Here is a 22,095-nt window from a genome sequence, read left to right as displayed (position 1 = left end):
CCCCCCCCAAGCTGTTGGATCATCACTGGCACTCATCGCTCATCGCAGAGGATTTGAGTCCCAACTCCACGACTATATGATGTATTTAGGGGTGTCAATGGGTTAGTTTGGCTTGATTTTGGTCTAGGGGTTGAATCGGTTTCGGTGTGGGAATAGTGAAACCAAAAGCAAACCAAAAAAGAAATTTTGGTTTGGTTTTGATTTGGTTTCGATTTCTTGTAAAAGATTCATTTTGATTTTTTGTCCAGTTTTGGTTTGATTTTCCATACAAAACTATGAAAAATTTGACTGAGTCAGATTCAGCTTGGTTTCAAGTCCAACCAGTTTTCAATGCCGTTCGATTTGTTAGGGGTTATAATATGGCAAACTAGAACCGACCCAATAACCATTCGGTTCGGATTGAATCGGCTCAATCCGGGCTGGTTTTTTCGGTTTAGGTATTGGCACCGCTGGATCTATGTGCAATTATTGCATATTAGTTTCACCGCGAAAGTGAGAGGGAGAGGGAAAAAGGAAAGAAAGAAAGAAAGAAAGAAAAAAAAAAAAAAATATGTAATGACCCTACCAACCACTTCAACCGAGGTCTGAGAGGCATAAGTCGAAAATTGGCAATCTCGTACGTTCTTCTTCGTCAGCGCGAGTGTTCAGCCTCCGTGATTCATAACGAACTCTTCCCTCCGCAGGCGTGATTGTCAAGCGAGAACGCCGGAACTTCTCTTCTCGCTTCAACCTGTGAATTCGTCATTGTATCTTTCCTCTTTCCTATTTATCCATTTCCCAAACCCTAATTTTACCTCTGTATGAAACACAACGAGAAGATGACGGATGGAATTAACCCTAAGGGCTCCTCCAACAAGTCATCTTCTTCGTCGTCTCAACGTAAAAGCAGGTGGGAATCCGGAAACAATCCTAATCCCGATCGTAACATGGGCTCCGCCAGTGATTCAAAGCCATCAAAAACTTCATCGAATTCTAAATACGATGCAGCAGCAGCAGCGGCTTCTGGACCATCGATGCTCCCTCGCGATTCAATCCCTTCTTCAGACCCTGGTTCTTTCCCTCCAGGCGCTCCAGGCGGAGCTGGAGCTCCTTTTCCTTTTCCTTTTCCGGACCCGGCTGGCATTGGTCCCCCTCCGCCGCCAGCTTATGGCTTTCACTTGCTTGAGCGTCGTACAATCGTATTGGCCGATGATAGCGTTCGGTCTTACTTTGCTCTTCCATCCGGTTATCAAGACATTCCGTCGGCCAACAGGTTCTTACCTCTGGGACCCGTTGGTCATGGGCCTGAACCAGGTGGTCTAGGCTTCGGGTTTGATAAGAATTTCCCTCATGGTGGTTTGAGTCCAATGAGAGGATTCCGTGGTGATGGCAATGAGCCATTTGGTCGTGGTGGTGGACAGTTTGATTACTGGAATTCACTAGGGCTTGATGGGCGTGTGCCACCTGAAGGTTCACTCAAGAGGAAGTACGGATATGACTATGAAAGGGATGGCAGAGAGAGCGACGAACTTGCGAGGCAGCGTCCGCTGCTCTCGGGGTTTGGGAACCCCAATTCGAATCCCGCCGGCGACCGAGTTGATTACTTGTCTGGTAAAGGTAGCCCATTTAGGGATACATTGGATTCTAACAGGGGAGTGGATGATTTGAGTTTGAGGTCTTCGAAGCACATGCGGATTGGAGGGGATTACAATGATATACCTTCCAGGCATGGCGTTGATGATGTGGGTCTGGGTCCCAAGTATCCCGATGTGGACCCACAAGCTCTAAAGAAGGCGTTTCTTCGTTACGCAAAGTTAATCAATGAGAATGCATCTCAAAGGAAGAATTATCTCGAGGGTGGGAAGCATGGGCCTCTGCAATGCCTTGCCTGTGGCAGGTTCGATATACTTGGGAAATGGATATGCTTATCTGCTTCTTTTTCTCATACAATGTTGTCAATGTTGATGTCTATGGTATGGCAAGTATATACTTACCTTAGCCACTTACAAATTAACGACTGAAAATTCTCAGACATTAGAGGAGGTTTTTGAGGAGGAGGCATGGGATCAAATTACCCTTAGGAATTTTTTTTTTTGGTTATATGTTGTTGAGGATACAAAGGTAACCTTTCTGAAAAATTTCTTCTTTATTTGTGTGTCTGGGTTGGGTGCATATCGTTCATGCGTTTCTCTGCGTAAGTGACTGATTTGATAGAATTTTAGAGTTGCAGGAGTTAGGTCTCATGTAAAGAGTTTCAAAGCTTCTGGAGTTAAGTGATACAAGTTAAAGATTCTTATGGGTTTGATGGAATTATTACTGGTTTCTTGTAATGCCACGAAAAATTGAAGAAAGCCTCTAGAATGGTCAGAATTTACTTGAAGGGAAAGTATCTTGTTGTTATCTTATGGTCAAGTAAAACTGATATGAGCCATGGAGTTAATAAATATAATGATCTTAGTACATTTAGGAAAACTTGGTATTTAGTTTGGTGGTGTTATTTCTATTTAGCGACCTGGGTATTATTTTGTTTGGGAGTTAAGAATGCTCCTCCAGATTCTCAATATTTGTTTGTCTTCATTCATTTGACCATTGAGGATTGTCTAGACTGGCAATATATATCGACTGATGCGGAAAAAAAAAGGATTTATAGCCTTTTCCCACATTTTGGAAGTTCTTATGTCTTCCTATTAGTAAATTATTGAAAGTGAGAGTTCAGAGTTGCTAATTAGAGAAACAAAGTAGTTCTCATATTGTTTGGAGATTATAATGTGGTTTGGTCCTAGGAAGCTTAGGTGAAGCTCTAGTAGGACAAGTATTGGCTAACCAGCACTGCCTGGTTTTGCAGACAAGGGGTTATGGATTACAATGTGATTTGGTAATTCGTCTTGTTAATATTGTTTAATTTGTCAATCTGTATTATCCAATAGCCCCAGACTATTTTGGTTTCTGGCTGTGGGGTTACATTTTTCTTTCCTCCCTCGTTCCCAACATAGGAGTTTACTGATAATTAACTCTGACATGGACAGGGAACATGCTCTATTCTTCCTATAGCTAGGATTTTGAACTTGCTATTATAGTATGCCATATCTCAGTAATGTATCCGCCATTGTGACAGAAGGTGGAAACAACAGAAAAAGAAGCAAATTTAGTGTTGATGCTATTTGATAAGGCATGTGGAATGGAGCTGGGACTTAAGTGGTAGTATGATATGCAGCAATTGTATGCTACTTCTCTACATTCATGTTCCACTAGTACAAAAGGCTGGTATGAAAGGAAAAGAGAAGTCACGGAATAGCAATGAGCTATTAAATATGGTGCTTCAATTGTAGTTTGGGACAAGTAGTGTTTACGAGTTCAAGGAGAAATATAATGACATTGGAGAAGATTGGTATGTCCCTCCACATAGTTTTTATAAACTTGTAATTAGTTATGTCAGTTTATTGTGGCGACGTGACTTCGTAATTAGTTATGTCAGTTTGTTGTGGCGACGTGACTTTGGGTTATAAACTAATAGTGTTCAATACAGAGTCCTTTGTATTTATGACTTTAGGTATGATGTCTTGAATTGCATTGCATGTGAGGTATTATGCGTCTTATACAATCTAGGATGAAGACTGCGGACGAGAAAATTTTTGTGTGTTAATGAATTCGAACACCCCCCTCCACTAAAAAAAAGGAAAAAATATCGTACAGTTATCTCTAGTTGTGTGATATACCTAAGCTTACCATTAAGAGACATGTTTGTGTTGTTGGTTTACATAGAATTCAATTGATTTTTGAGGAAAGATGGTTTAATTGTTTGCGGACCTTTTGGACTGTTAATGTGGGTTCATGCATGAATTATGCGCCAAAGAACATAATTAATATTGTGGAATTCAACAAGCTGTTTTTGTTTATGTTATGGCATGGTATTTAATTGGCATTACACATAAGAAAGCATGAAGTGTTTATGAATCATTTGAATTTTATATTTTCTTGGCTTCAGTAGTTTAAGTATTAGCAGTTGTGTTATTGATTCATTGAATTGCTGGAGCCTAGGTGAATCCAGTGATGACAACGAAGTGGTCATTGCATATTTATTAAGCTCCTTTTGTTGAAAATAGGCTGGTGCTTCTGACATTGTTGTGCAAGCCTGAAAGTGAATGTGCGGATAGTTTTAGCTTTTAAGGGGTCTTATTGTGTCTTAATGGCCTAATGGGTACTAGGTTGGGTGGTGATGGGCTATAAGTTTGAGTTTGTTTGTGGAATGCTTAGAATCTAGTTGGAACTACATGTTTGGTTTACAGGATCCTTGGAATAAGGATTCTATTGTTTATATGCTGCTGGTTGGATTCTGTTACAACATTTCCCCTCCAAAGCTTGAATTTCTTAGTTGATAAATTCACATTTGGCAGAAGCATGCCACTTCACTATCTTAAGCATCTTAAATGGTGACTGTATTTTTCTGTTATGGTTGTTGTATTTCAACTTGCGTTTGGGGTCTTACTGGATTGCTTGGGTATTTAAAATTTCTGAATACTTAGGTGGCAGGAAATCTCTTTTGTCTCTATTATTTGCTGTAGTCTCGAAACATTTCTTATTCGATTTGTGATCCTGTTCATGGAGGTTGGTACTTATTTTGTTATAAAGGTGTGGTGCAATTCTCTTTATAGATGCAACTGTTGAGCAATGATATTGCTTAATATGGTTGTCTTACATGTATTGCTTTATTCTTTTGTTGGTATTCTTTGAACGGCAAAGGGTTCCTTCACAGCTGTGGAGAGAGCCTTCTCTTCACAGTCTGTTCTTTTCCTTTTTCCCGTAGCATGATTAGGTGGGGCCCAAATTTTGTGGACAGGTAGGCCTGCAGGCCCCCAGTACACCCGCCCCGGGGGGTGCATATGGTTGAATGTGAGTTTGAAAATTAGCACATACCCTAATCAGATCGTCCCCTATCTAACCAATGATCAGAATCTCCAAATCATCCTACATTTGCCCGTGTAAAGGCACAAATGCTATCTTTGAAAATACTTGGAAGTTTTTTGTGTGTAGCGGGCATGCACATTGATGCAGATCACAGTCCATGGAAGAAAAAGAAGTTTCGGATGTAGGTTTGGTTCATTTTTGGGGTCAAATTGAACCCGTGGTTCAATAAGTTAGGCCCAAAATCCCACATAGGGATGAGATGCACGAAGCCCGAAAATAAAAGCCTCAGAACTGGAAATTCAGGAAGGAGAACGGGAAACGATATGGTTCCCAATTTCTAGAAGATCTGGCGAGCCACCATCCAAAAAATAGAATTCCGAGGTGGGCCCAAAACAGGGATGTGGATCATCATATTAGTCAGGAAGTAGACATTTGAGTCCCCAGCGGGTTTTATGGGATTATGAGCTAAGTAATTTTGTGTTTTGTATTGCAATGGGCCAATTTCCAGAAGCTCAAACATTAGCAATTCAAGGCATACTCAAAAATAGATACTTGTTTCTATTTTTCAGATCAGGAACTTTCTATTTATAAGGTTGCTTATGTTAAAAAAAAAAAAATAAAAAAAAAAATCCCTCCCTACGATGGGAAAGTTTCTATTAGTTGCTTCTAGTTGATATTTTAGTTTATTTTTATTTTCTAGGAGTAGGCTACATTCATATAAGCAAACGTAAGGCTAAATGCCCCAACAATTTTGAAGTTAGAATGAAGCTTGGATTTTGTGCCTTTCTTAGCTGTGAGATGCAGTGGCTTGATGAGATGACTCAATTTAATGAGATACTGACCTTGGCCACAGGTGAGAGGCCTTGTTCATATCTCCCTTCTCCTTCCCCTTTCTTCTACCTATTCCTTGCAATCCCAGCTCTTGTTTGGAGCTATTCGAGGCCTACTTCTGGAGCTTTGTTACTGTCCTGCTGTGCCATTGAAATGGAGTACTGTTTGTTGTGAGAAGAGATCAATTGAAGAGCATTCTCCATCTTTTATTACCCATTCACTAGAATTACCTTTGTCCAAATTTGGTGTTGATCTGCCTTGGTAGTTACTAAATCGGAGGCCTTTACTTTCTATTTGCTTCTCTCTATTGTAACAACCCTTCTAACTGTTTATTCCCTCCAAAGTTGGGGGCAACATGCTTCTATCCTAACCCCATACTCCACCAGAGTTCTTTAGCTATCAAACCCCCTTTTCTGCTGGAATCATTGCCCTACAGTTCTGCTTGTGGGTAGGGTTTAGTTACTTGTCGAGCCTTATTTCAAATCCATGATCATGTAGTCTCCTAACCTCGGGGGATTCGGTTTAGGCTTTTGAGCCTATCTTATGCCTTTACCTATGGCTTTGTCTTCTGATTTCTGAAATAGGTTTTCCCTTTGTGTTATATTGATTTGGTGTAAGAGAATTTATGGATCTTTGATGTAGATTCGCATCATGGGCTACAATACCACAGGAGAAAGAAGCAGACACCGAACCAGAAGTAGCTGCCATCGAACCCACCTTTGGGCTGAGTTCGACCACCCCTAAGCTGGCCCATCAGTCCAGCATAGGAAACCCTTTAATTTCCCTGCTTTAGTAGTTGTTTACACTTTTAGAAAGTCCCTAGTAGCTGCTATTTTGTTTCTTAAATTAGAAGATAGGAGTTAGTCTCTATTTTTGCATTAGTTTCTAATTTGAGTTCAGCTTCTATTTTGTAATTTCAGACCTTTATATAAAGAGAGCTTGCTATAGGCACAAATCAGTTTTCAATTAATGAAGTTTGCTGCAGCTATTGCTTGCTCCCTCTCCTGAGAAAGGAAGGCAAACAGTTGGGATAGCTGTGGGTGAGATACCCAGGCGGAGATAGCCATTCCCACCCACATCTATCTTGCTTAATATCTTTTCTTTTCTTTTCTAAGTTTTGTTCTTACTTGCTGTGAGGGGTGTGTGTGGATTAAACTAAACTTATTTGAAGACTTAACAAGGATCGAAGCTTGGGAAGAATCAGTTCAGCATCTCAAGTTTGACTGCAGATTTTAGGGCTTCAAAACTCAAAAAGGCAGGGCCTTTTCTCCTCTTCTGTCCAGTAGATTCTGAAGACCCTTTGGAGGGTTCAAAGACCACCTCAAGGGGACCACTCGACCAGGGCTTCAGCCCCTACTGCCCAGCCAAAACTGAACCGCAGGGTTTCTCCCTGTTCTGGCTGAAACCCAGATTTTTCTGGGGAAGTGTTAGCTGCTGTTGGGTTCTGTTGCCTGAGTTGCTGCCTGCTGCTGTGAGTATTTTTTTGAGTTGTTCCTGGATAATCCTGGACAGGTTTTGTCATCCTAACTTCTCTGCTGAAGTTTTCCTTCTCTGGTTCTATTTCTAGTTTCTGTGAAGACTGGGTTTGAGTGTTCAGAAATACTTTGGTTTGAGCTATTTAAATACTGGGAGTTTGTTTACCTAGTGTGAACCTACTTCTACATTAATCTTTATGTGATATATGATATGCAGGAAGTAGAATTTAGTGACTCTCGACTGTTTTTAGTTTCTGGTTCCTGGCTGTTTTGATCATAGGATGTATATGAAATGTTAATTGATGGCTTTGACTACACTGTTTTTTTGTCCTGTCTATGTCTCCGATTACGTGCATTTTTGCCGAGCATGATGTGGAAGTGAACTTTCGCATCTAATGTTCTCCCTCTCTCATCTATTTCTTTCTTTTGCTTGTGTGGAGACGAATTCATAGCTTGTACTCTGGTGGATATGTGTATACATTCCATGGAATCATTGTTGTTGTCTTTTTTTTTTTTTTTTGGGTGAATAATTTAATTCATAACCAAGGAGAGAGAAAAATATACAGCCCCTAGAGGGGAGGGGGAGGAAAGAGAACAAAAACCTCACTGGGTTACATAGTTCCTAATTACAGAGCTTGGAAGCTCCCAGGATGCCACAATGTGATAATTTCTGGGGGAGGGGGGACAAATGGTTGAGACTTTTGAGATCTTTGCTTTGACATCGAAGAAGATGGAGTTCCAAATATTTTCAAGCGGCCGAGAGTTGGAAGTCCATTTCCTATGATTTCTCTCCATCCATATTTGGTTAAGAGTAGAACAAAAGTCTAGCTTTCCCACATAATCACAAATAGTCTTCCCTTGGAAAGTCATGTTCGCCCAAACCCACTCCCTTTGAAAGGGGAGGATTCTTCTGTTGGCCGACCAACATTTGGAGAGGATAAGCTTCCAGATGGAGGAAGAGACAGGGCAGGTGAAGAATAGATGATTTGTGTCTTCCGGTTCAAAACCACAAAGATAGCATAAAGGAGAGACTCGGATGCTTCTTTGGATAAGAAAAGATTGCGTAGGAAGACAATTCATAAAGACTCTCCAAGCAGTGAAGCTTTGACGTGGAATGTTGTGTTTGAACCAGATGAGCTTGTGCCAAGGGGAGTGCGGACCATGAGCTCTAATGAAGTCCTAGGCAAACTTGACATTGAAAGTGCCACTTTGGGCGTGGGACCAAATAATGGTATCAGGCCTCCCAGGATGGGTAGAAGGCAGCGAAGCCCAGATTTCGGCCAAGAGAGCTGAAGCAGGGGCAGGGGGTTCCAAGAACCCGCATGGATGATATCAGCCACCAAAGCACGCCTAGGGATCCCCGAGTTGTAAATATTTCTAGCACTAAGAGAATGAGATAGGAGATCGTTAGGATGCCAAGGATCTAACCAAAGAAAGGTAAAAGAACCATCCCCAATGCGAGAAATAATGACTCTGAACGCCAAGGATCTCAAGGAGATTAACTTCCGCCATACCCAGGAGGCATCCGAGGGAGAGTGGACCGACTAGAAAGTTTCTTGCCTGAGGAGATGCGAATACACCCAATCCACCCAGATGCTTTTCTTTTTGCTGACAATCTTCCATTTGAGTTTGAGTATGCCTGCCATGTTGACATCCTTGATACGTCTCAAGCCCAACCCCCTTCCTTTTTAGGGAGGCAAATTGTAGCCCAACTTATGGGCCGAAGGAAGCGAGAAGACTCACACCCTTTCCAAAGGAAGGAGGCAAATAAGCATTCTAACTTTGCAACAATCGACTTGGGTAACCCATAAATACCAGACCAGTAAATGTATGAAGCTTGAAGGACTGATCTGATGAGAACAAGGTGACCCCCAAAGGATAAGAGCTTTCCTTTCCACAATTGGAGGAGTTTTCTGATGATATCTAGCATAGGGGAGCAGTGATGACTCGAGAGTCTCACAGGGATGAGCGGGAGGCCCAAATATTTGATCAGGAGAGAGCCCAGAGCAAAGCCTGTAATCTGGAGGAGAGAGGCCTTTAAGGCTTCTGAGATCCCAACCAAGAAGATAAGAGATTTCCCAGGGTTGATGCGAAGACTAGGCATCAAAGCAAACCTGCTAACATAGTGCGTGATAGAGGCCAGGGACGAGGCATCTGCTTGAGAAAAGATCATCAGGTCATCAACAAATGCAAGATGAGAGAGCCTGATTGCCTTGCACTTGGGGATAGGAACAATGGACCCTTGATCTGTAGCAGATTGAAGGCTGCGGGATAGAACCTCCATGGCCAAACAAAATAAGTAGGGGGATAAAGGGCATCCTTGACGAATCCCAATAGAAGAGGGGAAGTATCCCGCCGAACTGCCGTTGACTAGCACCAAGAATTTGGGGGAGGCAATATAGTGGAAGATCCAATTGGTGAAGACCGGGGGGAATCCCATCAAGTTGAGAATAGAAACAATATAATCCCACCTCAAGGAGTCAAAAGCCTTGTGAATATCAATTTTTAGGAGAGCTACTGGAGGATGGGATTTTCTGTCGAACCCTACAATCTCATGGCAAAGAAGGATGTTGTTTCCAATGGATCTTCCTGGGATGAAGGCTGACTGGTTGTCACTAACAAGGGAGCCAATGACAGACTTGATCCGGTTGGCTAGGATCTTCACTATAAACTTGTATAGGTGGTTGCATGAAGATATCAGCTTGAAGTCATTCATAGTGTCGGCATCCTCCTTTGGGATAAGGCAGAGAAAAGTATGGCTGATTGCTTTAATCTGACTGGGGTTGAAGAAGAAGCTCTTAATAGCTTTTATAAGGTCTCCCTTTATGATATCCCAAGCAGATGTGAAGAAACCCATATTGAATCCATCAGGCCCCGGGGCTTTGCTAGCTTTGTGGGAAAGGATGGAAATAGTAATCTCGTCATCGGTGGGAATGGCCCAGAGCAAAGGAGCAACATTATCCGGAATGGAATTGCTTATGGGCCTATTGGGGATGGCAAAAGGGGGGCAACTTCTGGGTTGAAGAGACTCTTGAAGTGATTGATCGCCGCCTCTTTTATCTCATCCACACTTGAGATGGAAGATCCATCAGGGTTGGATAACATAGTGATGGAGTTGAAATTGTTTCTGGCCTTCAAGGATCTGTGGAAGTAAGAGGAGTTTGAGTCTCCCAATTTCAACCAATGGATTCTGGCCTTCTGCCTTAGAAAACTCTCTTCCTGAACCAAAAGAGTTGAAAGGTTAGCTGATACATATTTCTCTTCCTCAGCAAGAGAAGAGTCCAAATGATTCGATTGAAGACGAATTTGAATTGAAGCCAACCAATTCTTGCAATCAGAAACAAGAGAGGAGATATTGGCAAATGTGTTGGTATTCCAAAGCTTTAAGGCTTCCTTAACATTTCTGAGCTTCCTGGATAAGGGAATGAGGGGGGAAGAGAAAGCTTGGACATGCTTAACCTAGGCTTCCTCAATAACTTTAGAGAAGTCAGGGTGAGAAGTCCACATGTCAAAAAACTTAAAGGGTTTAGGCCCAAAGGAAATATACGGGTGAATTGAGAGGATTATGGGGCTATGATTTGAGATGGATGGAGCCTCAAAAGAAGCATTGGAGGAAGGAAAAGCAGCTAGCCAGGCCTCGTTTACAAGCATTTGGTCAAGCTTGCAAGCAATACAGGATGTGCCAATTCTTTTATTATTCCAAGAGAACTTAATTCCAGACCAACGAAGGTCATCAACTGCCATGTCCTCAATACAGTTGTTGAAGGCAGCTATGTTAGCCATATTTAGGTGCCCTCCCCCTTGTTTTTTATGGCATATCAGACAACATTAAAATCACCACAGATTCCCCAAGGTGTAGAACCCACTTGTCCAGCAATCAAATGGAGATCATTCCAGAGTGATTCCCTCTCACTCAACTTGTTGGAGGCATATATAATAGAGAAGAAGAATGAGAAGCTGTGAACAGAGTCAGAAATGGATAGGTGAAGGAATTGTGAGGAGGTGGATATGAAGGAAACAGAGAGTCCTAGAGAATTCAAATTCTTCTATTAGGGTGATGAGAATGGTTGGTGAGGAAAGACCAGCCAGCGGCGATGGATGAGGCTATTCGAGAAAATTGATTCTCTTTGATGTGAGTTTCCAGTAAACAACAAATCCCAGGACCGAAGTCCTTGATGAGCAGACGGGAGGCAGCCTGCTTATCTGGGGAATTCAACCCCCGGAGATTCCAAACCAAGGCCTTCGACATCATGCACTGGCATTTGGAGGCAACTCATGCTTAGGTGGGAGAGAGCAGTTGGCGTCAAGAGGAGGGCGGGACTTGTTGTGACGCTGGTAAGATCTCTGCAAAGGAGCGATAGGAGAGGCAGAGGGGGGCGGAGGGCTTGGCCTTCACAGCAGGCACTTGGCGAGGCTTTCTCCCAGGCTTCTGGCAGGGCTTCTTTGGGTGAGAACTAATTGAAGAGGTTCCTCTGTCGGGCAAAGGAGACGGGTCAGCCAAGGTCCGATGGGTTAAGTCTAAAGGGTTCTCAAGATTTTCATCGGTAACATGTGGGAGGTAGGATTTGGGGGCCCATGGATTACATGCGAAGAGGGCTGGGCTGGGCTGGGCTGGGCTGGGCTGGAGAAGGGTTAGTGATCGGAGTTGGGTGAAGAAGAGGTGGGCTTTGGTCGTGGGCCTGGGCTGATGAGGTGTTGTGGGCTGATGAGCAAAGAAGGGAAGAGAGACCGTGGCTTTCCGAAAGAGAGGAGGGTGGATCAATCCAAGGTTCGACCAAAGTATCGGTCGGACCAGCCTGGGAGGGGACCGAAGCATCAGGTTGACCAACTAGGTCATGGACCAAAGGAATAAAAGGGGCGATAAGTCGGTCTTTCTCAGAGAGGGTTCGTAGGGGCCAAATCACTGCAAGAATCAGAGTGATGATCACCGGCTTTTGTGGGTTCGGAAGCCAAGGACTCACCGTCAGAGGACTCATCTTTGAAAGAGGAAAGGTTTTAAGAAGAGGAAGCATCAGAGGACGAGGTAGCAGAGGGACTTTCATAAGAAGGTTTTTCTTGGGAGCCGACAGGTAGGTCGCTGGCAGGGATACAGACAAGTAAAAGCTGAAGTTTCGTCTCCTCTTCTGGCTGCAAAATCGAGAATCGATTTTGTCCAGTCGGCAAACCTTCAGAAGGAATCTTCGGGCGGAACCCATTTGTGTTGGTGGAAACAGGCGGAGGATGGCGACGTCTCGTGCGACCTCTTCCCCTTGCCAGAGGAGCAGTGAAAGGTTGGTCTTCTGTAGTAGACATTATCGATCTATCCTGACGGGAGATTGTAGCAATGGGGGCCTCCGCATGGTCTCTTGGAGTACATGTAGCTGTGTTGTGGCCAAACACATTACATTGAAGGCATTGGGGAGGCCGCCAGTCATAGTGGACTACTTGTTGGAAACAAGGTTCGTCTCCTTCCTGGACGGAGATAGAAGAAGGAAGAGCAGTAGAAGCTGGCACTTTGACACAAATCTGGGCATAGGCCAGTCTGTCTTTCTTGTTTGTCCTAGCGTTAGAGCAGATTGGAGTTCCCAAAACAGAGCCTACGGTGCTCAGCCCTTCGGCACACCAGAAGTGCAGCGGGAGCCCTGGAAGCGAGATTCACAAGGGGAATGGTCGAGTAGTCCACCCTGTTCAGAAGAAGTTGCCTGTTTCAGGTCCTGAGGAAGATAGGCTTGCGATCCACAAGCCAGGGACCTCCTTCCAAGGATCGGACCTTATCTCTCTCATCAGAAAACTTGAACAGAAAAAACCTATGATCCATCAAGAATATGTCTACCGTCCCTGCATGCCTCCATTGCTTCAGCGGGGAATGCTTTACCAAATGGAAGGGAGGTCGGTTGCCTAGGAAATGGCCTACAAGGGAGGAGGACCACCTTGAAACTTCGTCATCAAGAAGGCCCGCCAGACATTTGGCAAGTATGGAATCCCCTAAAGGACAAATGAGGCACGAAGTGAAGGTGGAGTTCGTCAATAGGAGTGGCGATGGTGAAGTTATGGTGGGAATTCCAAACTGAAGCAGGGGGGAAGAGGAAGATGGAGGGGGGGATGTGGCAGAGGCCAGAGGAGGAAAGCTAGAAGCAGTAGGGAGAGGAGGACCTCCATTAGGGAGGGCCGCCATGAGGGGCGGGGCTCAGGCTAGGGTGACAGGCATCAGTGCCACCAAAATTGAACCTCACCTTTGATCAGCCAATTGTTGTTGTCTTAGTAATGTTGAGTGTTGACTGCTCACCTTGATTTTTACTTGGTATGCAAGTTAACAGCTTCTAAACTAAAATTCAGATAATATCTAATGTGGGCTTCTTCCCACTCCCTACCTCTTTTCTTTTTGTGCTCGGTTTATACTTCTATTCATTGTACAGCATACATCTATGAGGAAGCTGGGCCAGTTTGAGGTCAGCCCAGCTGTAGAGAGGCAGAGTTGCTGGGAACCTTTGTCCGAACTCCTAAGTGGGTAGCTGTTGCTGGACTTTTTACTTCTCACTTATTTTGGGGCATTTTTGCTTATACCAGTTTCTTGTTTCTCATTTCACACAATTGTATTGTTTCTCACTTCCACTTCTCTTTGTTAGTGATCAGTTATGTTATATAGATTTGTAATGCAGTAAAAACTAGATTGAACATATTATTTATACTAGAATACCTGTGAAGCATCTATTTTGTTGTGGTGAATAGTGCCTCTGTTTATTGAATTATTGTCTTTGATGTTAATGCTTGTCTGTTTATCTGTGGCTTGCACTCATGTGAAGTCTTTGGTCAATGCTATTTGCATACATAAATGTAGAAGTGTCGGTGACACTGCTTGGCTTTTTATAAATTTTTTCTTTGGTCCTTTTCAGCTAATTCACTGAGGGACTGAGGGTGCTTGCCTGAACATTGCTGGCAAATTAATACATAGATAGACACATTTGTTATTATATCTTCAAGAATAGGTGCCTATTCTGTATCTTTTAAGAATTAAGGTTTGCAAATCTGTGACGAATGTCACTCTGCTTATTGCAGAAAAATGTGGAAAATTTTTGTTCACAGTTTCCTTTCAGTGGTTAAGATTCACCAATTTGCATCTTCTAGCAACTCGCAGTAGCTGTCATTTGCTATGATTTTTGTTGAGTGGCTCTGGTTTTCAATTCTTCTTTTATGTATTATTGGATTGAGTGACTTTCTTGTGTTGGCTTTGATCTGCTGCTTCCCCACCCACCCTGGGATATATGGGTGCTTGAATACTGAAACATGGCATCCTACATTCCTACCTTTGTATCTGAATTTTTGAAAGATGCCTGGAAATTGTCTTCCTACATGCCTGACTCAAAGATCGTGTCATAATGTTTGGTTTTATTGTACATGGCATTTCTTTTTGAACTTTGTAGAAGGCTTTCTTAGGAGTCTTTTCTGCTACCATTTGGTTGGCTTGTTGTCAGTACGTTCCCTGCAATCCTTGTGCATGTTCCGAAAACATTTAAAGTCTTAGACAGTGTCTTTATATTCGCACTACTTCACATAGCTTCTTCCGTTTGTTTCAACTTCAGAGACATTTTGGTCGAATGCTATATGGAAGGAGAACAATTCTGTACCCGTGTCTGGATGGGCATTATTGGGCAACTCCATCTGGTTTGATTTAGATGCTGCGTTGATCTTTGACTAATTGGTTTATTTATTTTTTGCTTCAGATTTGTAGGGTGTGTGCTTTATGTACTTGGTTTTGTACACTCCCTAAGGGAACATTAGTTTTTAAGTTAGGATAATGAAATACTCAACAGTTGCTTTAGAATAGGTTATATACAACTTATTTCCTTTGACATGTATCTGCTAAATTGTTGCAGGTGTCTGCATGGTTTTGAATGTTGCTGTTTGCTCTATGTATGCGTAACAAATCTTTCCATTGCCTTCATAATGACAGCTGGATTCTATTCCAAATATGTGTACCAACTGAAGGAGGAAGGGTTTGAGTAATGTTGCTTGAGAATTAGTCCTCGGTTATATATGTCAAGTAAACTTGCATCATTACCCTTTAGATTGTAGGCTTGAGCCATTGTTCTATAAATTTATACTAGAAGGTCTTCTAACTATATGGCATGTCCCTGAAGTTTGTGCTTGGTGTGTGGTTTTTGGTTTTGCATCAGAAACTTAAAGTGCAGAATTCTTTTGTAATATGCAAAGAGGATTTTGAGTTCATCTTGTCAGTGCAAATAGTTGTTGGCAACCAACCATTTTATGACAGGATGATATATGCTTTAAATGGCAAGTGATCTTTAATTTGTTACGTGGAGATAAATTATCCTTCAGCGTAATCAGTACTGCCACTTTTTAATGTCTTATGTTTAAATATTGTAACATGGAATATAAAATGAACTGTTTCTGCCAGCAGCAGAACGGTTTAATGTTCAGGCTGTCCCGTCTGAATGGTCAGATTGTTAAGCAATTACTATATTAAAAGAATGGTATCTATAAGACATACTGGTGTTATGTACCTAACGATTAGGCTTATGGGTCACTGCTGTCATTTTCACCCATTTTGGTGGTTGTGGGTTTCGAAAATTGCCAAATTGCCTTGGCTTATTAACTTTGGTGGTTGTGGGTTTTGATAAGCTGATTTTGATTGTTTAGTCTGATTATTTGTTTTGATCTGATTATTTGTTTTGATGGTCAGCTGGATGCTCTGTGCATTCTTTGACTTGTTCATTGGTTTTCTGCACGAGGTGGTTCAAATAATTGCTACGTCATTCGATTGGAACTAGGTCTATGGATGGTTCTGGTCATTGTATGTCCATTCTGTCTGGTACATTGAATCTGATTGCTCTATTGCTCTTTGATAGGTTGTGAATCATAGTTATGTTAGTTCTGTGCTGCTTTAAAAGCTATGTAATGTTGTTGCTTTTGGGTTGTGTGATTAATAATTCTTTCCTACAGGTGCCCCGTGCCCTCTTTGGCCTGTAGCTCTCTTTTTTGGAGCCATGTTGCTTCTGTAATCAGACTTGATATAGTAATAGGAAATGTATTTGTCTATAGATTGTAGAGGAGAATTGCTTATTCTTTTGTTTCATAATTTGATAGGCCTCCCTTTTTTTTTTGGGTAATTTGTGAATGTGAGTTCACATGATTCACTTTCTAAGGTGCCTCGTTGTTAGGATTCTGTTATATTCCTTCTTATTTGCATCCTGATTTCCTGATGAAATTACTTGTGGGAGGGTCATGGTTTTTAATTCGCTGGATATGTGTACCAATTGAAAGATTGATGAAACTATGTTACTATCTTAGCTACTGGCATTGAAGTTTTGGCTTTATATTTGATACCTTACTCTTCATCCAAAGTTCATTGGATTCCTTGGTGTAGATTTTCAAACTATGGTAGGTTATTATTGTAGTGATTTTAGAGTTAGAAGGCTGAATTATTTGTTGTTCGATGCACATTGTGTGTGAAACTACAGGGCATCTAGAGATTTTCCAGATATGCATGGTCTTATAGTGCACGCGCTCAACCCACAGAACTCTGACTTGCATGTGGATCACCTTGGCTTGCACAAGGCCTTGTGTGTTCTAATGGGGTGGAACTATGCAAAACCTCCTGAAAACTCAAAGGCTTACCAGTCGTTATCTGCTGATGAAGCAGCAGCAAACAAGGATGATCTGATTATGTGGCCACCTGTGGTGATCATTCACAATACAAATTCTGGAAGGGGAAAAGATGGCCGCATGGAGGGTATGGGAAATAAAGCAATGGAGTATAAACTTAGAGGTATAATTTCTTCCTCTATTTTTTATGTAGCTATGTTTTCTTAGAATGTCTGCCTTATGATGAACAGCTTTGTGGTCGTGGAAATTCTGTTTGTGTTGGAAGTTAGTGATTTCATCTCCTCATACTAAAGTGCTTAGATATTTCCCTCTCATTTTTGCCCTTTTCTCTTATAAATAATGGTGCTAAAATCAGTTTGCCCATATGGCGACAAATTTATATGTTTGCAGCATTCGTTTGTTATCAATTAATTAGCTCAAAGATTTCAGTTGCTTACGCTCTGTTCTGGTGTGGCTACTATTTCAAGAATGTGTTAGAATAAGTCTGCTACAAGTTTTACATTGAATTTTGGTTTTCTATGACTCTACGTACTGAGAGTTTCTGGTGATTGCATCATGAGAGGGTTGAAATGGAGATTTTTATGAATTGTATGTGAGTTGATTCTGCTCTGATATTGCAATATTATGGATAGTGTCTACTAGGTGTTTGTTTGTTTGCTAGGGTCTTTCTGTTGTATTATTTAGTTTGTTTGGTTCACTTTCTCCTCTTGAACAGTTGTTATAACTGCTTGTTAATTGCCAAGTTCTAGTAAAAGAAGTTTATGGTCTTGGGAACTATGTTCTAGAAATGGATGATAGCTTTCCAAATATACTTGTCAGTAGGAGGAAACGAAGTTGGGGGTCAGTGTCACAATCAATTCAATATAGATTGATGAATATATGAGAAAGCATGTGGTAGAAATTCCCCTGTTTGTTTCAGTTGTTTGAATTAGGCTAGGATTTTGGGGGGGTGCATTGTGTGTGTATTTGGAATTAGTTTTCGAATTTCATCTGCTGTTTGGTTGGTGTTGGAGTGCCTATTTAATTAGGAGGGTGTACATTTAGACAAGTTCGAAATCTCATTTCAGTTAGGGCCATTTTGGTCTGAGCAAATACCAAAATTACGCCGAATCTGTGTATTTTTTTCCCTTGAGTTTTGCTTGGACATTTCGGGGTGCAAACAGTTGAAACGACTGAAATGACTGAAACGTAAGGACCAAAATTCTGAAGTAGCAGTGCATTTTGGTGACGGGAATGAGCAAAATTTTGGTGAAACAGTGTTGATTTTGCCTCCTGTTTTGTCTTGGACATGCATGTCAAAATTATTGAAATTAGCAAAATTTCGGTGAGTGTTTGAACTTTGCATTTAGATACCACTTGAGGGATTACTGAACTCTTGATTCAAGTTGGGGTTGAGGAAACCCAACTCTTATAACTGTGAATTCTATTTGTTACATATTAAAAAAAAATGTTTGCTAAAGGCCTATCAAAAGAAGAATTTTTCACTCAAAAGCTATTATCCAAATTAATTTCCAAGATATACATCAACTGCTAATTAGCAAATTATGTGTTCAGAGAGTTATTTACCCAAAGGTGCAACATTGCAAGATGGCTGTCATAGTATGAATTCTCACTTGGAACATTCCAGGAATTAAAATTAGCATCCAAACTCGATGGAACTTTTAAGATGAAGTGGAGAATCCTAGCCCTGTTGAAATAAAGTATTGATGATACCAGAAGAAAAAGGAAAAGAACTAGGCCCAGATCAATAGGGGTAAGTCCAGCCAGCTCATGGGCTTAGTCCAGCTTAGACATGGGCTTAGTTGGTTATTATCTTTTTGGTTTAAGTTTTTTATTTAATTCTGAACTCTCTCACCAATGCGTGAGATGTTTGCTCTTAGGAATATGTTTCCTATTTCAGTTATGTGTGCTAATAGGTATTAGGATTTTACTTTCCTAGTCAAATTAGGATTGTTCTTTAATTTTTCTATAAATAGCCCGTAAGTGCCATTGGCTCTTCACGATTAAAGGAATAGAAGTTTATTGTCTCTGCAATGGAGCTGCTGTGTGGTTCAGTATATGGTGGGAGATTCTTTGGACAGCAAGATTCTGGTCCATGTTTGGTGGGAAGCCATTTGTTATCTATCCTCCTTAGACCGTTTTTCCTGCTAATAAGGTACTGTTTTGAATCTCCTATTAATTGATGCTTCTGTGCATTGATTTATTCTTTGAGTTGAGTGATTCTACCATTAATAATCAACTCATATTCTTAAGTATTCCGTTAGTGTTGGATTGTATCAAAGGTGTCACTGTTTATAACCTGCGGCTACTCTGTTTTTAGAGTATTTTTCAGATTCGAGTTGTCATCTGAGTATATCTGGCCTTCAGATCTAGTCATTCAAGGTCTCCCTAAAAGAGACCTTTGACCAGGGTATTCTGTTGAATATGTTGATCTGATTTTATTAAAAATTTCCTTTATCTGCTCTGTTTTGAATCCAAACCTGAAGTTTATCTACAGCAACAACTATTGTCTTATCCCAACTAAAAGGGGTCGGCTACATGGATTCTAGAGAAGCATAAATAGAAGAGAATAAAAAGAATTAAAGGGAATAAAAGACATGTGAAGAAGTAAAAGGTAAAACACAAGTCAGTGCAGCATCATAGGAACATCCCCCTAATGGGGGTCAGCTACACGTGTCTTAGTCGTCTTAACAGCTTTATCTGCGGTCATACTTGGGTTGACTCCTAGCTTTTGCATATTTTTTCTTACCACTTTTCCTATAATCATTTTAGGTTTGCCTTTTCTTCTTTTATTAGCTCCTTCTATTTAAATTTGGTCACTCTTCCTTACTGGTGCATCCGTGGGTCTACGCTGGATATGACCATATGATAAGGTAGCCTTAGGGAAGAAGGGAAGAACTAGAATAGAAGGGGAAGGAAGGGATCACACAATCAGATATTGCACAAATCCAACCAGGGAGGGAGAAATCGCATAAAGAAAGGGGGAAGGGGAATCACACACAGCCTTAAGGCTCTCAGACATTAATTCAATTCATCATTCTTCAAATCTATCTAATTAGAGTAAATTAGCTCCTCTATATAAAGAGGGCAGACTAGTAGTCATAACCTGACTAGGAGTTGGACTCCAAGTAGGACTGGACTAGAACTCCAACACGGAGTAGGTAACTAACTAGTCAGTCTCTAATAAGGAAACCTAAGCTGATTCAAACTGAAATAACAGAGTAAATAGACTCAAAATAGGATTCTAACTAAACTAATGAATTAAATTCCGTTTTTTTTTATTTTCTACCATATTTTAGGCCCATTAAAGTGGCCCATTACAAAGAAAACCCATGGGATCAAAGGTCCAACACATACATAACCCAATCCAAGGCTTATTTGCAATGAAATAAGCCCATTAAGTGACTTGTCTACATCACCATACCACCTCAAACGGCTTTCGTGGAGCTTGTCCTGGATTGGTGCAACCCCCAAATCGGTTCTGATACAATCATTCCTTATTCTATCTCTCCCTATCCTACCACCCATCCCACTCAACATCTTCATCTCTGTTACGCACAATTTGACTACATTACTTTATCTTGACTGCCCAACATTCTGCCCCATATGTCTGTAGTGTATCTAATTACTCTAAATCTAACCATTGGATCTGATCTAAATTTTGGGGATTGAAAGAGACATCCTAGAGTGACACTCGACCACTATTATAAGGTAATCTGAGTCTTTGATTTTGTGCTATTAAATTTCTCCAATTCTTTGACTTTTGAGTTTTAGGTTGGATCATTCTTTTATTTTGATTAATCCAGCCCTTAGATCTCTGCTGTATTTGGGGATCATCTATTCTAACCGTTTGAGAGTGATTGTTAAAGTTTGATCTTCATCTGAGATGGTTGACTTTTGTTGACCTTTTTAATTTATGTTTGCTTGGGATCTTATCAATGGGTGTTTTTTAGGGTTCATCCTACCTATCACCACCATACCCAGTGCATAAGGTTCTCGTGTGTGTGAGTTCCAGGCGGGCGAGAAGTACCCCAAGAATGTTGAGAGGCTGTTTCGACATCTTACCTATCACCACCAATTATTTGACTAAAAAGGGATTTAAAAAAAGATACAGAAGTTCCTGAAAAGCAGCCGCTAGGGACACACACAGTCACACAGATTACTAGTGGGAATTGAATTCAATCCATTCAAAAAATTTGCTGGCAATTCACTAACAAAATAGCTCTATTTGACTCGTTTGTTAGGAGGATGAATTCTACAGAGTTCCAAACTAAAGCAGCAGACTTAAAACTTGTCCTACTCAAGATTTTAATGCCACAAGTATTACCAATGGAAATTTGACAGAATATTTGTAAAAGTCCGAACAATAACCAGTAGAAGAGTGGAATGCCTACTCAATCTGGCCTAAAGATGAATAACTATGATTGTAAAGCAAAACCATAGCAGCAAGACCCTCACCAGGGCTTTTGGAAATAAAATCTCAGGCCCATAAACTTTCATAGCTCCAATGATGGTAGAAGGAAGGTTTTTTTTTTTTACCCAAACAGGAATCTGAAAAGCCCTCTAAACTTGCATAAGAAGGGAGAAATTGAGAGCTAATAATTGGAATCAATCATCAGGAAATGAGTCATAAGGAAAGGATCTCAGTCCTCATTAACAGGAGCCTTTTCTCCTGCCTTAAAGGGAAACAATAACCATTATGACCATAGTATTAGTTCATTACTAATATGTGAGGGCCATACTTTGATTAATCCCGATAATGTTCAATTGCTAGGTATACTCAATGTAACCCCATAAAGAAACCCACGATTGGTCGACCTTTTATACTATTGACTAGAATAACTAGAAACTCCGTTATCTAGACCAATAATACTAGCCAGGTCCATTACGTAACCAATAACCCAATGATATAAAACCCATTACAGAATAAGCCTAAAACAAAATAAAAATCTCATTAGATTAACTTCTTCAACTTTTATTGGAGCAACCATGTTTTGTGAAACATGTAAGTGCGCCTAAGATGTGGATGTTGAGATAGTTGAGTGGCAAAAAAGAGATGATAGAGTAATATGAGGGAAAGTCAATTCAACTGGCTTATTGATGTACAATGTAGTCCAATGGTGCACAAAAGAGGACGTGATCGGTAGCTCCTCACCCTTTAACCACCACGATGGGTGCACAACTTGTTTTTTCTTGCTGAGTTTTTGTATTATTACCAAGTATATGTTACCTTTAGTCCAACATTTGGCGCTTTAGCATCATATCTCTGTTTTACATATCATCAAATATGTTTTCAGCCACA

The 22,095-nt window shown here is 41.1% G+C and overlaps 1 protein-coding gene across 1 annotated transcript; it reads left to right on the top strand.

Annotated features, from left to right (window-relative positions):
* The first annotated feature begins 539 nt into the window (after window positions 1-539).
* On the top strand, window positions 540-17,172 carry LOC122062959. Its single transcript, XM_042626626.1, has 2 exons — window positions 540-1,876; window positions 16,649-17,172. Exons 1-2 carry the CDS (start codon window positions 801-803, stop codon window positions 16,998-17,000), a joined length of 1,428 nt encoding a protein of 475 aa, XP_042482560.1. The 5' UTR covers window positions 540-800; the 3' UTR covers window positions 17,001-17,172.
* Window positions 17,173-22,095: the final 4,923 nt, after the last annotated feature.

Source organism: Macadamia integrifolia, unplaced genomic scaffold (genome assembly GCF_013358625.1).
Source record: "Macadamia integrifolia cultivar HAES 741 unplaced genomic scaffold, SCU_Mint_v3 scaffold115, whole genome shotgun sequence".
Classification (NCBI taxonomy): domain Eukaryota; kingdom Viridiplantae; phylum Streptophyta; class Magnoliopsida; order Proteales; family Proteaceae; genus Macadamia; species Macadamia integrifolia.
The sequence above is the reverse complement of the archived record's forward strand: the minus strand, read 5'-3'. Positions and strand labels throughout refer to the sequence as shown.